Genomic DNA, 15,339 nt, shown 5'->3' with positions numbered 1-15,339 from the left:
ACAATCTTTTTCTTCCGATTTATGTATTGAAACATTGAGATTATTTAGTCGAATCTTTTAGTAGGTTATACTATTTTTAGGTTAGGCTGTACGGCTTGACATTTTTTTAATCCATTATTCATATTAGTTTATCTTGACTAATAATCAACGCCGTGCCCAAACCGCTTTACATACAAGGCTGAAATTTTGCAGGGACGTTATTCTTAAGTAGAAGGGACGCCACAAGAAAGATTTTTTCAATCCGCCGCCATCTTGGAAAATGGCGGCTATATATGTAAAAACCCTTATTTATGGAATAACGTTGATTTCGCGTTTCAACCGATTTTACTAATATTTAGTACAAAAATTCCTTAGACCTCTATTGCGTTGCAGACCTTTAATTTTCAAGTCAAAGATATTTTTCTTATAACCGCAACTGTCCTTGCAAATTCGCTTCCTCAATAAACTTAACCTAATCTAACGAAGAGATATATATTTACATATATGTTAGACCCTCAACGTAAAATTTTCAAACAAAAGTGAAAAACCTTGAAATATATTCAAAACTAAGTACAATTTAAGTGTTTAAGGAAAAAAAAGATACATCTTAAAATTCAAAAAAGCATACCCCAAATTGTCACCACCAAAAACAAAAATTTTACCCATTTTTTCCTAGATAATCAACATATTCTAGATATAGGCCTGGCTATCCCTGAAAAATAACGTACAATCTTCCCATCGTAATTTTAGAATATTTCTTTCTTAGTGTGTAATATTTTGCCCATGAATTTTCTCAATCTTTACACAAAGAAAAGGAAATATTTGTCACAACGATTAGGTCGTGCATTAACACTTTCAATGACCCGATTTCCAACACTTTTATGGACAATTTGGTGAAGTGATAAAATAAGAGAGACAAAAAAAATAAAATGTATTTGGTTTTGGTCATGGGATTTTGATCTCGTCTTTTCAAAAGACTGGGAAGTCTTGCCTAAAAGGATAGGTCAAAATACTGGTAACCTAAAACGACTTGAAATTACCCGTTCAATTCCCATAACCTAGTCACTCTTTATTATTGGCCTATATAATTTATGCGGGTGGATTTACATAAATTAATTCTCAATCAACGTAAGCAAGTTCATTACCGAAACAATGCAAAATCGACCTAAATTAAATTGCCGTATTATATTTGCCAAATCCAATTAATTTCGTGTATTGTTTTCCTTAATCAATCTAAGAAATATAGTGTAATATATATTATATTGTAAAGTATACTTTGTAAATATACACCCGCATTTTCCTCTTCGTTATTATTTAGGTTATAGTCAAGTAGCCAAAATATGAATATTTTTTTGTTGTTTAGAAGTTTTATTTATTGAAATATGCTATGGTCATTGAACAGGATATCATTAGATAAGAATTTGGTCAGCGGAATGGTAAGATAACACGTTAGGGGCGTGAATTATCTCGTATACTATCAGAAGGGGATTTTAGAAGAAGGATAACACTCTGTATCCTCTTAATACTTAATTAAGTTATGTAACATGATTCTTCCCAGGCTCACATTTTTTGTTTGTTCTCTGCTCATCAAGATGAGTGACCTTGCTCCAAATGTAAAATTATGTTGGGAAGAATTATGTTACAATTACCCGGCCCGCTTTGTGCTGCACACTTCCCTCGAAGAGAAATATTATATACTTCTGCTACTATTCATCCATTTATTATTAGTAGTATAGTTAACGCTGTATTATTCTTTGCGCCTCTTCAAATTGAAATTACGCTAGGGGACTTTCTTAGGAACTAAAAATTTATTAATCTCAAAATTAGCAGATTAGTAACGGTGTTTAAAACGCGTCTATTTTAATATTTCTAAATGGTTAAATTTAATATCTCTTATGAAACTCTCGCTATTTTGAATCTATAAACTTATTCGGAATGAGTCACCTGCGAAAATCGTGTCAATATATCTAATTCGTGTAGGGGGGCGAATAATTTGATCAAAACGAAAACAGAATTCCATTTTCCACCTGCTCTTATATTCAACAAATCGCTTACGTATAGCTTTAACTGTTTGCCACTACCTAGAAATAAGTTTAATCGTATTTTGTGCATTCGTTTTCGTTACAGAACTCATCGTGAAAAACACCTACGCGCAACCAATTTTGAAGTAACGCCGGTATAGACATGATATAACTTTGAAAAATTGTGATAAAACCCTACTGGATTGGGAGGGTTTGGCTTGGCGCTGGTGCCATGCTCGAGCATGCTGCAAAAGGTCAACCAGGTCAAACTGCTTACGTCAATAACTACGGCGACAACCAGGGTTAAAATATGGTTCGTCCTCAGTCAACTGTTCCTATTATGGGCCACAGGTAAATACATTGTTTATTGGCTTCATCATAAGCTTATAAGATATGTTCCATAAGTTTGTCCCTGGTTACTGAGACTAAATAGGAGAATGGACTGCAAAACCGAGTGTACTCAATTCTCGCGTCGTTTTCGCTCTCAGTAAGTCTCTAGCATTACAAAGTAAATGAAGTATCATACTTATGGACCATATCTTATAAACTTATGATACAAATGTTTTATTGCCTTCATTTGAGTCGAAAATAATAACAAAACACTATTGATTTGAAATACTTTCTAATTACGTATGCGTAGAGCGTAATCAAAATTACTCCAAATATTTTCAGTAATTAACATCCGATTTAATCTCCAAAAATTCTTAAAGGATAAATATTTTGAAATTATTAATTTTTATGCAAATTTAATTCAGTCTTGCGTATACAAATCAATTTGTTAACTTTTAATATTTTTAAAACATTACAAAAATATCTGATATATATTTATTCATCTGTAACATCATTAGAAGTTTAAAGAAATTATTCAATTATCGGTCGAAGTTATTATTGTCTTTAATCTACCCTTGAAAGAAAATATAGTTTTTATTTAATAATTTAAAAAAAAAAGAAATTAGGCCTAGGCGTTTTTCAGTTCCTGAAACATTACTTTTTCTGTAACTACATAATGGGTGTTAAACTCTTCCGTGGGATTTTCCCAAAATACGTTTATTTTATTTTTTATTTTTTATTTTTGGGAAGGTCACCTTTTCTGAGAGATTCTGTTCATGTTGAGAATCGGACGTTGAACTAAAATTACTTTTTACCGCGTTTTTAAACTTGACACTCCCTCTCTCGCTGGTTCTAATATTTTCTTTAAATCTTTCATTTCTTATGCTTTTCTTTCTTATTATATAACACCTACACTAAAGTAACAAGTTCAGCTCGTGCCAGAACCATTCATTCTTTAGTCCACGTAAATTTAACTTTGAATAAATATTAAAATTAATTTTATTTTAAAAAGGTCAAACATAACTATTATTATACACGGGTTTAGATATATTGTTTTTTAGTTTTTTAGTGTATAGCTTATTAATGTGAAACTCACTATGGTTCACCAGACTGAACGACGAGCCGCGGCTCGAAACGTCTCATTTTTAATTTGGATGTTTTAAATAAATTATTATTTAACTCTAATTACACGTGGTTTATCTCCGTAAATTTCTTTAATTTTCTAAATTAATTTTATTTTATTTAAAATAAGCAATAGACTACAATCTATTGAAAGATCTGCACATCCATTCAGAAATCCTTGATCTTAACCTATTTTTTTAATATTGAACACGAAAGAAAAAGAAAATCATTATTGAATAGCTTGATAACTAGTTTATTCCAAATCCCATTTGAAGTTAAACACTTAACTCCCAATACTTAACATAACTGACAGAGTTAATTACGTTACAAAATCATCCAGCATGATTGATTGATTGATTGATTGATTGCCTAATTTAATAACTTATCTTTAAGTTTTAAGAAAATCCCAGGAAGGTCATGAGAAAGAAGCCAATTTATTACATATTTCTTTTAACTTCCTCTAAAATTTCTTTCCCAAAACCAGTTGTCATTTATTCACACGTGTTTCCCTTTATAAAATAACAGTTTCCGTTCATCGAAATACAAATAGGAAGTAGCCTATCAAGTACGGAATTAGTCAAGTGTAACGTTTATACGAAATCAAATTCTTTCAAAAATCAAAACTTTTAAATAAATAATTCCATATAATCCGGATATTCTATCACATCTTTTCTAAGGACCTTAACGACCATTACCTCCTCCCCATCCAATGCTTTCTTTCATAAGGTGTAATTGTATACTTATAAATTTCTTTCAACATTGAATTAGTTTTTGTGATGCTGTGGCCAGCCACATTGTGAATAGTTTAAGTTTGACAATGAGATGCAGGCGCTTGCTTTCTATTCTCACGTTTTAGTCATTACCGGCGCGAGTTTAATGCCAGTCCCTTTTACACGGTTGGTAAGACGCGTATAAGAGTATACCCAAGACGAAGTGGCTGGTAAAGAATGTTTCGGCTATGTTGATTTAATATCATACGCCCATTTCTGTCGCTAGCGTGTTTGTAAGAATTGTACCATCGTAATTTGATATAATTTGGGTATTTTTATTATTTAGTGGCGGCAAATACACCTCCAAGATTCACCCTTGGAGGTTTGACCGATATTGTGGTCAGGGTCAAGGAAGGACCCGAAAGTTTAGGTGAGTTTCCCGCGGTTTTTTTTTCTCTACACTCTAGTCATTAGGGGTGCAGAATAATATCTTTCGGTGTTGACGACATCCGGTTTTGCAAATTATAAAGATTTCATTGAAAGTTGAGAGAGATTCCGGGGTTAATGTTTAATACTTAATAGGGAAGCTACTCTATCAATTAACCGCTGACGATGCGGATGGGGATAAGTTGCAATTCGGGGTTCAGGGTCCCGTGGGTCCCGATTTTTTGCGCATCGAGAGCACGGGACCAAAGAGCGCCGATGTTTACTTGCAAAAAGAGCTGGACAGAGAAGTGGCAGATTCCTACTCTATCTTTCTTACACTAACTGATATGAAACTGCCCAACGGTCAATTCGTTAGTATATTTTTTTTTCAACCATTATTGAGTATACATATTCTGACGCAAAGCTAATTTTACCTTAGATAATTCAACCGATGCTTATCATTGTCGATGATATAAACGATAACGAACCAGTATTTAAACCTTTTAGAACTACTTTAACAGTTCGAGAGGTTTGTAATTAAATTTAACTGCGCAATTCGAGTAAATTTATAATAATAATGCGGAAATAATTTAGGACGCAACACCAAGTAAGATTGAATCGGTTGAAGCCGTGGATAGAGACGCTGGACCATTTGGTCAAGTCATTTATGACATCGAAGTACGCCTATTAATTACTGACACCAGTTATTTAATTGTAAACTAATTAACTAATTAATTGAAATAATTAGGATACTGATGACGCGTCAGATAAGACCTTCGCCATTGAAACATTTGGTGGTAAAGGTATCATTAGTTTGAGAGGAAAGTTAGATTACGAAAAGAAGTCTTTGTATCAACTCCGCGTTATTGCCACTGTACGTATTTAATTAATAGACTTAATTTCGTAACCCATGTTTGATGCAACGAGAACGGTTTTATTTGTATTGTAGGATCTGGCCAATAACGGTCGCCGTAACACGGGTACGGCCGCCTTATTGGTTAAAGTAGAAGACGTTGAGGATCAACCTCCTGTCTTTGTCGCTGTGCCATCGGTAACCCGGGTACCCGAGGACTTACCCGTGGTATGTAGCATGTTGATTCATTTAGATCTCTAGTACAGTTTTATTAACTACGCGTATGACTAATTAGAATTCCAGAGTGTTGTCTGTTAAAGCCATAGACGGGGATAGGGGTGTAAATAACCAAATAACCTACAGGATAACCAAAGGAGGTTACGGGTTATTTGGTATTACGCGAACGACGGGTGAAGTTATAGTACGAGGTCGATTAGACCGGGAAGCTACTGATAATAGGAACGGTGCTTTCATATTGGAAATTCAGGTAAATTAATTAGATTTAATTAGCTGTGATTGGACTATTAATTATTAGAACAAGGGAAGAGGCCGCGTTAATGAATTGAAATACATAATAGGCGGAAGAGATCAGTCCCAATCAGTATCCGCCTCCCAGTGTGACGACCGAAGTGACAATCATTTTGACGGACGTCAATGACGAAACGCCTCAATTCCGTAGTCGCCACTACACCGCGGAAATTAACGAAAACGCCCAAATCAACGTGCCAATTAGCTTCCTGGGAAATAGCGTTCCCGAGGTCTTTGACCATGATCAGGGAAACAATGGAACTTTTAAAATGTTTCTGGAAGAAGACGATGGTATTTTCGAGGTCACACCCTCCGAAGGGGTCAACGAAGCCTCCTTCCTAATCAGGGTCAAACGACCAACCCCCATAGACTATGAACAAACTAAAGTGCTTAACTTTAAGATCGTGGCCAAGGAAGTGGCGACAGTCGCGCCAAAATCAAGCACGGCGGAAGTGACTGTGTATATTCGCGATATGAATGACAATTTCCCCGAATTTAATCAGGATATTTATCGCGCCTCAATACCCGAAAATGCAAAGCAGGGAACGACGGTAGCGGTCTTAAAAGCGGAAGATAAGGATTCGGGTGGATTTGGTACTTCCGGTATCAGATATACGGATATCAGGGGTCAAATAGCCGATAAGTAAGAATGGTTCAAGAAAAGGAAAGGTAAATAAATTCCCCAATTTAAAAATTAATGAATATATTTTAGGTTACATCTTGACCCCTTGAGCGGCGCCGTAACTGTCCGAACAAATGACCACGGGTTTGACCGTGAGTCCGCATCTCAGTATTACGTTACCATCGAGGCCAGGGACAATAATGGTCAAGGAAATCGCAATTCCGTCCAGTTGATGGTCATTTTAGAGGACGTGAATGATAATACGCCAAGATTTTTACAAGGAAAGTACGAGGCCCGAATAAACGAGAATGAAGCGGCATTCTCCACGCCATTAATCGTTCAGGCAACTGATGACGATCTTAAAGGAACGGACAATAGCGAGATTCGTTATCAGATCGTGAGCGGAGATCCTGATAGCAATTTTACCGTGAATTCGATGACGGGAGAGATATTACCTCGGTTTCCTCTTGATTTCGAAAGGATACCTCAAGAATCGGGCGATATTCGGAAATTTAATCTGGTCGTTCGTGCCTACGATTTAGGGACGCCATCTTTAAGTAATGACGTCAATGTAGTCGTTTATGTACAGGTATGTCTAATATCTTTCTATTTGTACTTTTATCTTAAATTAACAACGGGTTCTTTGGTTTAACCAGGACAAAAATGACCACGAGCCGGTCTTCAAGAAACCTTTCTACTCTAAAGCTATACCGGAAGACACGCGAGGTGGTACTTCCGTTTTGCAAGTATCCGCGGTGGACAATGATCAATCCCCAGCTAATAGTAAAGTAGTGTATCGCATACGGTCGGGTGCGCAGGACAAATTCGTTATTGACGCCGATTCGGGAACGGTGTCCGTGTCCGAAGGCGCGAATCTGGACCCTGATAGAACTAGTCCCAAAACAAACGTGTATCTTTTAGAAGTGTTAGCCCTGGATGGCGGCTTTGGTGACGAAAAGAAACAGTCATCGGTGTTAGTGAACATATCGGTGATTGACGTGAATAACAAAGCTCCTACCTTCTTGCCCATCTTGGATCCAGTCACCATTCGCGAAGACGCAGCGTTGGGGTCCCATTTGACCACCGTCTCCGCGACTGACTTAGACGAGAGACCGGTACTGCGGTACTCAATTGATTACGCGAATACTGAAGCCAGAAATGAAGACAATGTCTTGGTACCCATGTCCGAGTTTGATTACGAGGGAATTTTCGATATCAGTTCGGTTGATGGTTCCATCAAACTAGTTAAAAGATTGGACAGAGAAAAGGTCGAGAGCTTTAAACTCATTTTGAAAGTTGAAGATACTGCGGCTGTAACTTCGGGTCAAAGTGCAACTGGTAAGTAATGTTTACGTAAGCAAAACAGCATGTTCTGAGTTTCTTAATTATAATTATTTCAGCGTCTCTTATAATTAAAATCATGGATGTTAATGATAACCGGCCAGTATTTAAAAAATCATATTATCAAAAAGCGGTCCCTGAGAACTCGCAAACGGGTGTCCCTATTGTAACCGTAACAGCCGAAGACGCTGATAAGAATAGAACTATGATTTACACCATCGAAGGATCCTTTGAACAGTTACCCTTAGTTAGTATCGATAGCCAATCAGGAGAGGTTTTTGTTAACAGCCGTATCGACAGAGAAGTCTTCACTTGGTTAAACCTAACAGTCCGGGCCACGGACAGTGGTTACCCGGCGCTGTCATCCACCGTCAACTTGTACGTGCAGATACTCGATGAAAACGACAACAACCCGGTTTTCGTCGATGGTCCAAGCGAGTATTTAGTGTCCGAAGACTCACCAGTAGGCAAGCAAGTCGCCTTAGTCTTGGCTACAGACGCTGATGATGGGGACTATGGAAGAATAACTTACCTTCTTGACGCGGCGTCTGCCAAGGGAAAATTCAGAGTTGACAGAGAGACCGGTTCCATAATCGTGGCAGAGGAGCTGGACAGGGAATCAACTAGCGTCTATAGTCTAATTGTTCAAGCCTGGGATAATTACCAATATGGTTTTCCAACTGGAGAAAGTCGCAAAACGTTTAAACAGATTACGATAAGAATTACCGACGTTAATGATGAGACACCCGTATTTGTCCGTCAACAAATATGCGCTTCTATTACCGAATTCCATCGCAGGGGTGATACCATTCTTATGATATCGGCCAATGACGCGGATGATCCCAAAACACCCAATGGGAAGGTGTTGTTCTCCATTCAGAGCGGAAATCAAGATGGTAAGTTGTAGCTGAAGTATATAATACTTCTCTGTCGAGAGAAGTGTACAGCACAAAGCGGGCCGGGTAATTGTAACATGATTCTTCCCAACATCATTTTACATTTGGAGCAAGGTTACTAAACCGAATCACATGCGCGATAAATAGTTCCCTCATCATTACTCTATTAGTGCTTAATTATTTGCCAAGGCGCATGCGCTTGTGGATTTTTGTCCCACGTCAAGACAATCAAGGTTTGTGGGTTTATTGCTGAGGATTTAGTACCAACATAAGTTTATAAGGTATGTTCCATAAGTGTGTCACTCGTTAATGAGAGCTTGTCATGAAGTGACGTAGGTGAAACGTCATAGATTCTCGTAAAGCGACACCTGGTGAGGCGCTGTCAAAGGCATAGTATAAACTAAATAGGAAGATGGACTGCAAAACCGAGTGTAATCAATTCTCACGTCGTTCTTGAACTAGCTCTCATTAAGCCTCTAGCATTACGAAATATAGTTAGTGACATACTTATGGAACATATCTTATAAACTTATGGTACCAAACTGTTATAGAATTCACCCTGCACGGTGCGTTGCCCATCTGAAGAAGAATCATGTTACATAACTAAAGTATTAAGAGGATATTGTCATCATTTTTCTTTTAACCCGTTCTGGTTATAGAGGAAAAAATCCTTTTTTTAATTACGAAAAACATTTTTAATTTTGGTACAATTAGGTTTGTTCGATATTCGCAATTTGGATCGCAATACTGCAAAGATTGTCTCGAGGGAATCTCTCAAGACGCACGTTAAGAACTTTACTTTAAATCTAAGAGCCCAAGATCAAGGCATACCAAGTCGCTACTCGGATGAAACGTTTAAGATCTGCGTCTCAGATGTTAATGACAACCCACCAATTTTCGTTAAACCAGCGCAAAATTTCTCTATTAGAATACCGGAGGTAAACATTAATTAATTAACGCTAGCTCTTATTTTCAGGAACGTTTTAAAATAATGAAGTTTATTCCCAGAATGCAACAGTTGGATCTGTTGTCGTAGCTGTTGAGGCCAGAGACGCTGACTTTGGCTCAAACGGCGAAGTTCGGTACCGGCTGAAAGAACTCCCTAATGGTCACTGGAAGAAATTTCATATTGACCCGAAAAGTGGCTCGGTTACACTAAGTGAACCTTTGGACAGGGAAACCCAGCGAATTCACGAGGTTAGTCACAATGTTTCCTCGTTATTTAATTAAATATTTAACGTAATGAGATACGGTTGGGGTAAATTGCGGTGAGATTATATTAATTTTTGCGGATTCGCTTATAAAAGCGGAAACCATACTTAGTCTAATTATCTTTCAACCATGAAGAAAGCTCAATCGGTTAATATGTTATCTTTTCAAAGGGATACTGAACTACGTTTTAATATTGAATATACAGGGTGCATGTTTCTGCATGATAAGTTAAGGGGATGTCCTTTGAGTTGAAAATGTACAACTTCTATCTCCAGTTTGTTGTCCGGGCCACTGTTTTCGAGTTGAGATTGTTCAGAGTATTTTACGGATGACCCCTTAAGTTTAATTAAGAAACTGATTAAGACAATGATATTATCTAATTTAATTAAGGGGTCATAACTAAAACACTCTAATCATAACTCAAAAACAGTGTCCCTTAGGGCAAAATGGAGATAGACGTTACATTTTCGACTCAAGAATATCCCCCTTAATTTTTGCCAAACTTATCAGATCAGAAACACCCTGTATAAGATTATTGGGCATCGATTGAAGGAGATATTGCCCAATTATATTCCCTTTAAAATCTATCTAATCATCACGTTATTTCCAAAATTGCAATTGCGTAACGCTCGGTTGATTTCCAAAAAAAAAAAAAAAAATACAAAATTTTGGAAAAAAATAAATAAATTCGAGATTAAATCTCATTTTTGTTTTTATAAACAATACCGGTATATTTCACAGGTAAACACTTATTTATAAAAAAGTGTCGTTACTATAAGAGATGTGAAATAGGGCTTATTATTTCCCAACACAATAACAAAACACGATTTTAAATAGTTTAAAATATACTCTTAAAGTTTGTTTTGTCGTTAACCTTCAGTTTATGTCTTAAGCCATTAGACCATTTTTTTTTCTTCTTTTTAATAATAAATCAGATTCGCATCGAAGCGTACGACTTGGGGCATCCGACATCGCTTTCCGCTGATCTGGAACTGACCGTTTTCGTTACCGACATCAACGATTACGCTCCAGAATTCACGGAAGACACTGTGAGTTGAATTTTTGAATGATTAGTAGTGAAATAGGACCGTCGCTGTAGGACATACATTCGCGACGAAAGTTCTAGGCCTATACACCCAGTTTTGAAGTTTTATGGTAGTATGACTTCTACCATAACCTTAATAACACGCGGAAAACAATGAAAATATAACTATAACGGAGAGTTATGGTTTTGTTGAGCGGACCATTGAATATTTATTTTGGGAATAATTGGCCTAGTTAGATTTTTATTTTTATTAATGTCAAATATTATTATTAGTTTTTTTTGAATAAATTAATATATTTTGAAATTAATATCTCTGCTAAACTATATTTATTTAATGACCGAGCGTGAAAATTTCTAATGTTTATGGCTCTATTGGTTATTTAAGATGATTCTATAAGACGTTTGGGTTTTCTTTGAAGTTAAAGGGCTTAGGTAATTACCGATGGCGAGAAAATGTAATTAATAATGATGGGCACAAACCGATATGATATCGGTATCGGTGACCAATTTGGCGCTTTAAACGATATATCGGTTTGAGCTAAATATACCGATTAATCGGTTCGAGATTAAATTACCAATTTATTGGTTAATAATCGGCAGATAATCGAGTATAACCGTTCGATATCGGTTTCATTGGAATAAATAATGTGTTAAAATCGATTGATATCGGTTTAATTGGGATAAATAATCTCTTAAGTCGGTATCAGTTCCTATAAAAATTCGATATCAGTATCGTCATCAGTTAATTTACGATTTCAACTATAAATAGTAATTACGATCAAGCCTCCCATGGAAATAACTAGTCAAAATTAATTTCCAACTCCAATTAAAAAACTTGTAACTTAATTCGTTTAATTTAATTAAAGTACGAGGTAATGTTCACGGAAAATCTGGCTCCTGGTGAGGAAACATTCCGACTCCTTCCTACCATTGACAAAGACGAAACGGACTCAGCTCTCAAACCAATTCCTTGCTACTTCATTGTTGGCAAGTACTTTAACGAATAATCACTCTTCCTTTGTTGTTAATTAATAAATTTATTTAAATAATTTTCTTAATCAGGCGGCAACGAACTCGGCCGTTTTCAATTGGACATCTTCACCCATCACATCTACACCACGGAGATACTGGATCGTGAGGAACGTTCCAATTACACCATACTGATCCAAGCATCGGATGATTGCTTCCACGTACCATCTTACGTTGATAAATTCGATCCCAGGGACAACACCATGTTACAGTTAAAAATCGGAGTTCGAGATCAAAACGACAACCCACCGAAATTCACCAAGAAGGTCTTTACAGGTGGTGTCACCACTGAGACCGACTTCGGAACAGTTTTCACAAGTGTCAAGGTATTTGTCTATAAAAATGTCTTCCAGCGAAACATTAAGTTCATAAGATATATTGGTGAAACTAACGGTAAAAATATCCCCCCCCCCCCAAAAAATGGTAAAATTTCAGGCTGTTGACATGGATTCTGGTGCCAACAGCGTAGTTAATTACTACTTGGTCGGAAACGTCCAGAGAACCTTATCCGAAGGTCTGGAGAACCTACGCGGAGCACCATTTGCTGTTGAGCGCAAAACAGGCAATGTCATCCTGAACTTTGACCCTCAGAAAGAAATGAAGGGGTATTTTGATTTCGAAGTACTTGCAAATGATACCGATGGATTAAGCGATAAAGCTAGAGTTTTTGTAAGCTCATTTGATTTAAATAACTGTAATTAAAGCTTATTTTAACTAATTACAATTTACGTAATAGGTATATCTACTTCGAGAGGACCAAAGGGTCAAGTTTGTACTTCGATTAACGCCTGAAGAATTAAGAGAAAAATTAGAGCAATTTAGGGAGTAAGTAGACTTATTTTTAACACTATATTTAAGTGTAATTTTAATTTTAATTAATTCCGCCGTGACACACTTACAGCGTTTTGGGTAATATTACTGGTGCCATTGTAAATACGGATTTTTATAAATATCACGAGAACTCGGACGGTTCTGTTGACAAAAAGAAGTAAGTTTTAATTACTTATCTTAGAACCTTAATTAGCCTTATTCCTTATCAGCGCCACCTACCCATAGCGGCGACTTTGAGAACTACTGTAAGCGGCAAGCCAATCAGATGTCGCTAAAATCTGGTGACGTCACTGACTGGCACTCTCGGGTCTTACCAAAAATGACGTCACCAGATTTTAGCGACATCTGATTGGCTTGCCGCTTACAGTAGTTCTCAAAGTCACCGCTATGGGTAGATGGCGCTGATCAGGAATAAGGCTAATTAGAAATTATTTAAAGAATTTAATTAATTTTAATTGAATTGCGTAGGACGAATCTTTATCTTCATTTCGTTAATAAAGATGACAACTCCATTATGGAAGTCAACACAGTCTTGGAGTAATTTATTTATTCTTTTTTTTTAATTAAACTCGACTAATTAAGGAAATGAAAGATTAATTTTAATTATTTTTAATTAACAGATTAATTGACAAGAATATTGACTACTTGGACGAACTATTTAAGGAATTTAATGTTCTATACAGCGAGGTATTATTTTATTTATTATTATCTGAGATAAATTAATTTATTTTATTAATTAACATTTTGTTAATGTTAATTAGCCCGCCAAAGTCGCTGTTAGTGGGTTAAGTGCCGAGGAACAAGTCAGAGCATGGCTAATTGGTGTCTCCGTATTTTTACTGGTTATGTTAGTTTTAGTCATTTCAATGTGCCTTACACAGAGAAGCAGGTAATTTATAATTAAATTATGTCAATTAATATTAAATTCGTTAATTAATCAAATTATAATTTATAATGAAGATATGAAAGACAATTAAAAGCTGCCACAGCTACAGCGTTTGGGTCTCAAGACTCGGCTCTGAATAGAGTGGATGTTCCTAATACTAATCAACACTCCGTTGAAGGGTAAGATTATTTTCTTTTCTTTAATTAATTAGTTTGTTTAATTAAGAGTACGGCTAAAATAAATTAAATTAAATTAATTACTAGAGATGGGCCGATACCGATTCCATATCGGTATCGGTACCGATATTTGACTTTAACCGATATATCGGTATCGGTTAAAAATGAACCGATATTTCTACCCGATATTTTTTAAAGAAATATACCGATATTTGACTTTAACCGATATATCGGTATCGGTTAAAAATGAACCGATATTTCTATCCGATATTTTTTAAAGAAATATACCGATATTTGACTTTAACCGATATATCGGTATCGGTTAAAAATGAACCGATATTTCTATCCGATATTTTTTAAAGAAATATACCGATATTTGACTTTAACCGATATATCGGTATCGGTTAAAAATGAACCGATATTTCTACCCGATATTTTTTAAAGAAATATACCGATATTTGACTTTAACCGATATATCGGTATCGGTTAAAAATAAACCGATATTTCTACCCGATATTTTTTTAAAGAAATATATCGGTTAAAGTCAAATATCGGTACCGATACCGATATGGGATCGGTATCGGCCCATCTCTACAACGTATTTTCTTATTTAATTTATTATTGATATCGGTTAATGTATCGGTATCGGTTTAATATCGGTTTATTCAAAGGATCGGGTAAAATATCGGTATCGGTTTAATATCGGTTTATTCAAAGGATCGGGTAAAATATCGGTATCGGTTTAATATCGGTTTATTCGAAGGATCGGGTAAAATATCGGTATCGGTTTAATATCGGTTTATTCGAAGGATCGGGTAAAATATCGGTATCGGTTTAATATCGGTTTATTCGAAGGATCGGGTAAAATATCGGTATCGGTTTAATATCGGTTTATTCGAAGGATCGGGTAAAATATCGGTATCGGTTTAATATCGGTTTATTCGAAGGATCGGGTAAAATATCGGTATCGGTACGTATCGGTTTCCCAAGTATCGAATGATATCGGTATCGGTTAAAACTGGTATCGGCCCTTCTCTATTAATTACTAAACCTGATGTAATAATTAACGGGAAATTAGTTGTATGGCATTGAAAGTTACAATGAAATATCCCTAAAACCCCATTTAATCGCTTTGATAAACCATATTTAAATGAGACACTAAAATCGTATTTAAACGTCTTTTTAATTAGTTCTAATCCAATTTGGATGCACGCCTACGACAATGAATGGTATAAAGAAGATGAGGAAGAACAAGGGTAAGAATATAATGAATTTAATCCGGATTTAATTTCTCGTTTTATCAGAAAAAAAAAAATAAAAATATTAAGAAAG

At 35.9% G+C, this 15,339-nt stretch overlaps 1 protein-coding gene across 4 annotated transcripts in view; it reads left to right on the top strand.

Moving 5' to 3' along the window:
* Positions 1-15,339, top strand: part of Cad88C (cadherin 88C) — a 34,424-nt gene that overhangs the window by 17,643 nt on the left and 1,442 nt on the right. For all 4 annotated transcript variants that reach the window (XM_089847709.1, XM_089847708.1, XM_089847710.1 and 1 more), the window contains 25 exons: positions 2,107-2,351; positions 4,509-4,592; positions 4,745-4,959; positions 5,028-5,117; positions 5,183-5,266; positions 5,337-5,462; positions 5,538-5,669; positions 5,737-5,928; positions 6,020-6,612; positions 6,682-7,180; positions 7,248-7,929; positions 7,992-8,828; positions 9,543-9,766; positions 9,837-10,025; positions 10,976-11,089; positions 11,952-12,072; positions 12,148-12,440; positions 12,550-12,783; positions 12,851-12,939; positions 13,016-13,102; positions 13,414-13,482; positions 13,566-13,632; positions 13,707-13,834; positions 13,906-14,010; positions 15,198-15,263. In XM_089847709.1, coding sequence (XP_089703835.1) covers positions 2,243-2,351; positions 4,509-4,592; positions 4,745-4,959; positions 5,028-5,117; positions 5,183-5,266; positions 5,337-5,462; positions 5,538-5,669; positions 5,737-5,928; positions 6,020-6,612; positions 6,682-7,180; positions 7,248-7,929; positions 7,992-8,828; positions 9,543-9,766; positions 9,837-10,025; positions 10,976-11,089; positions 11,952-12,072; positions 12,148-12,440; positions 12,550-12,783; positions 12,851-12,939; positions 13,016-13,102; positions 13,414-13,482; positions 13,566-13,632; positions 13,707-13,834; positions 13,906-14,010; positions 15,198-15,263 — 5,429 coding nt within the window. In that variant the 5' untranslated portion in view covers positions 2,107-2,242. The remainder of the gene's footprint in view (positions 1-2,106; positions 2,352-4,508; positions 4,593-4,744; positions 4,960-5,027; positions 5,118-5,182; positions 5,267-5,336; positions 5,463-5,537; positions 5,670-5,736; positions 5,929-6,019; positions 6,613-6,681; positions 7,181-7,247; positions 7,930-7,991; positions 8,829-9,542; positions 9,767-9,836; positions 10,026-10,975; positions 11,090-11,951; positions 12,073-12,147; positions 12,441-12,549; positions 12,784-12,850; positions 12,940-13,015; positions 13,103-13,413; positions 13,483-13,565; positions 13,633-13,706; positions 13,835-13,905; positions 14,011-15,197; positions 15,264-15,339) is intronic.

This window comes from Phalangium opilio, unplaced genomic scaffold (assembly GCF_054372755.1).
Source record: "Phalangium opilio isolate 3A_F unplaced genomic scaffold, DU_Popi_V2 ptg000082l_1, whole genome shotgun sequence".
NCBI lineage: Eukaryota > Metazoa > Arthropoda > Arachnida > Opiliones > Phalangiidae > Phalangium > Phalangium opilio.
This window is presented reverse-complemented; position numbering and strand designations above follow the sequence as displayed.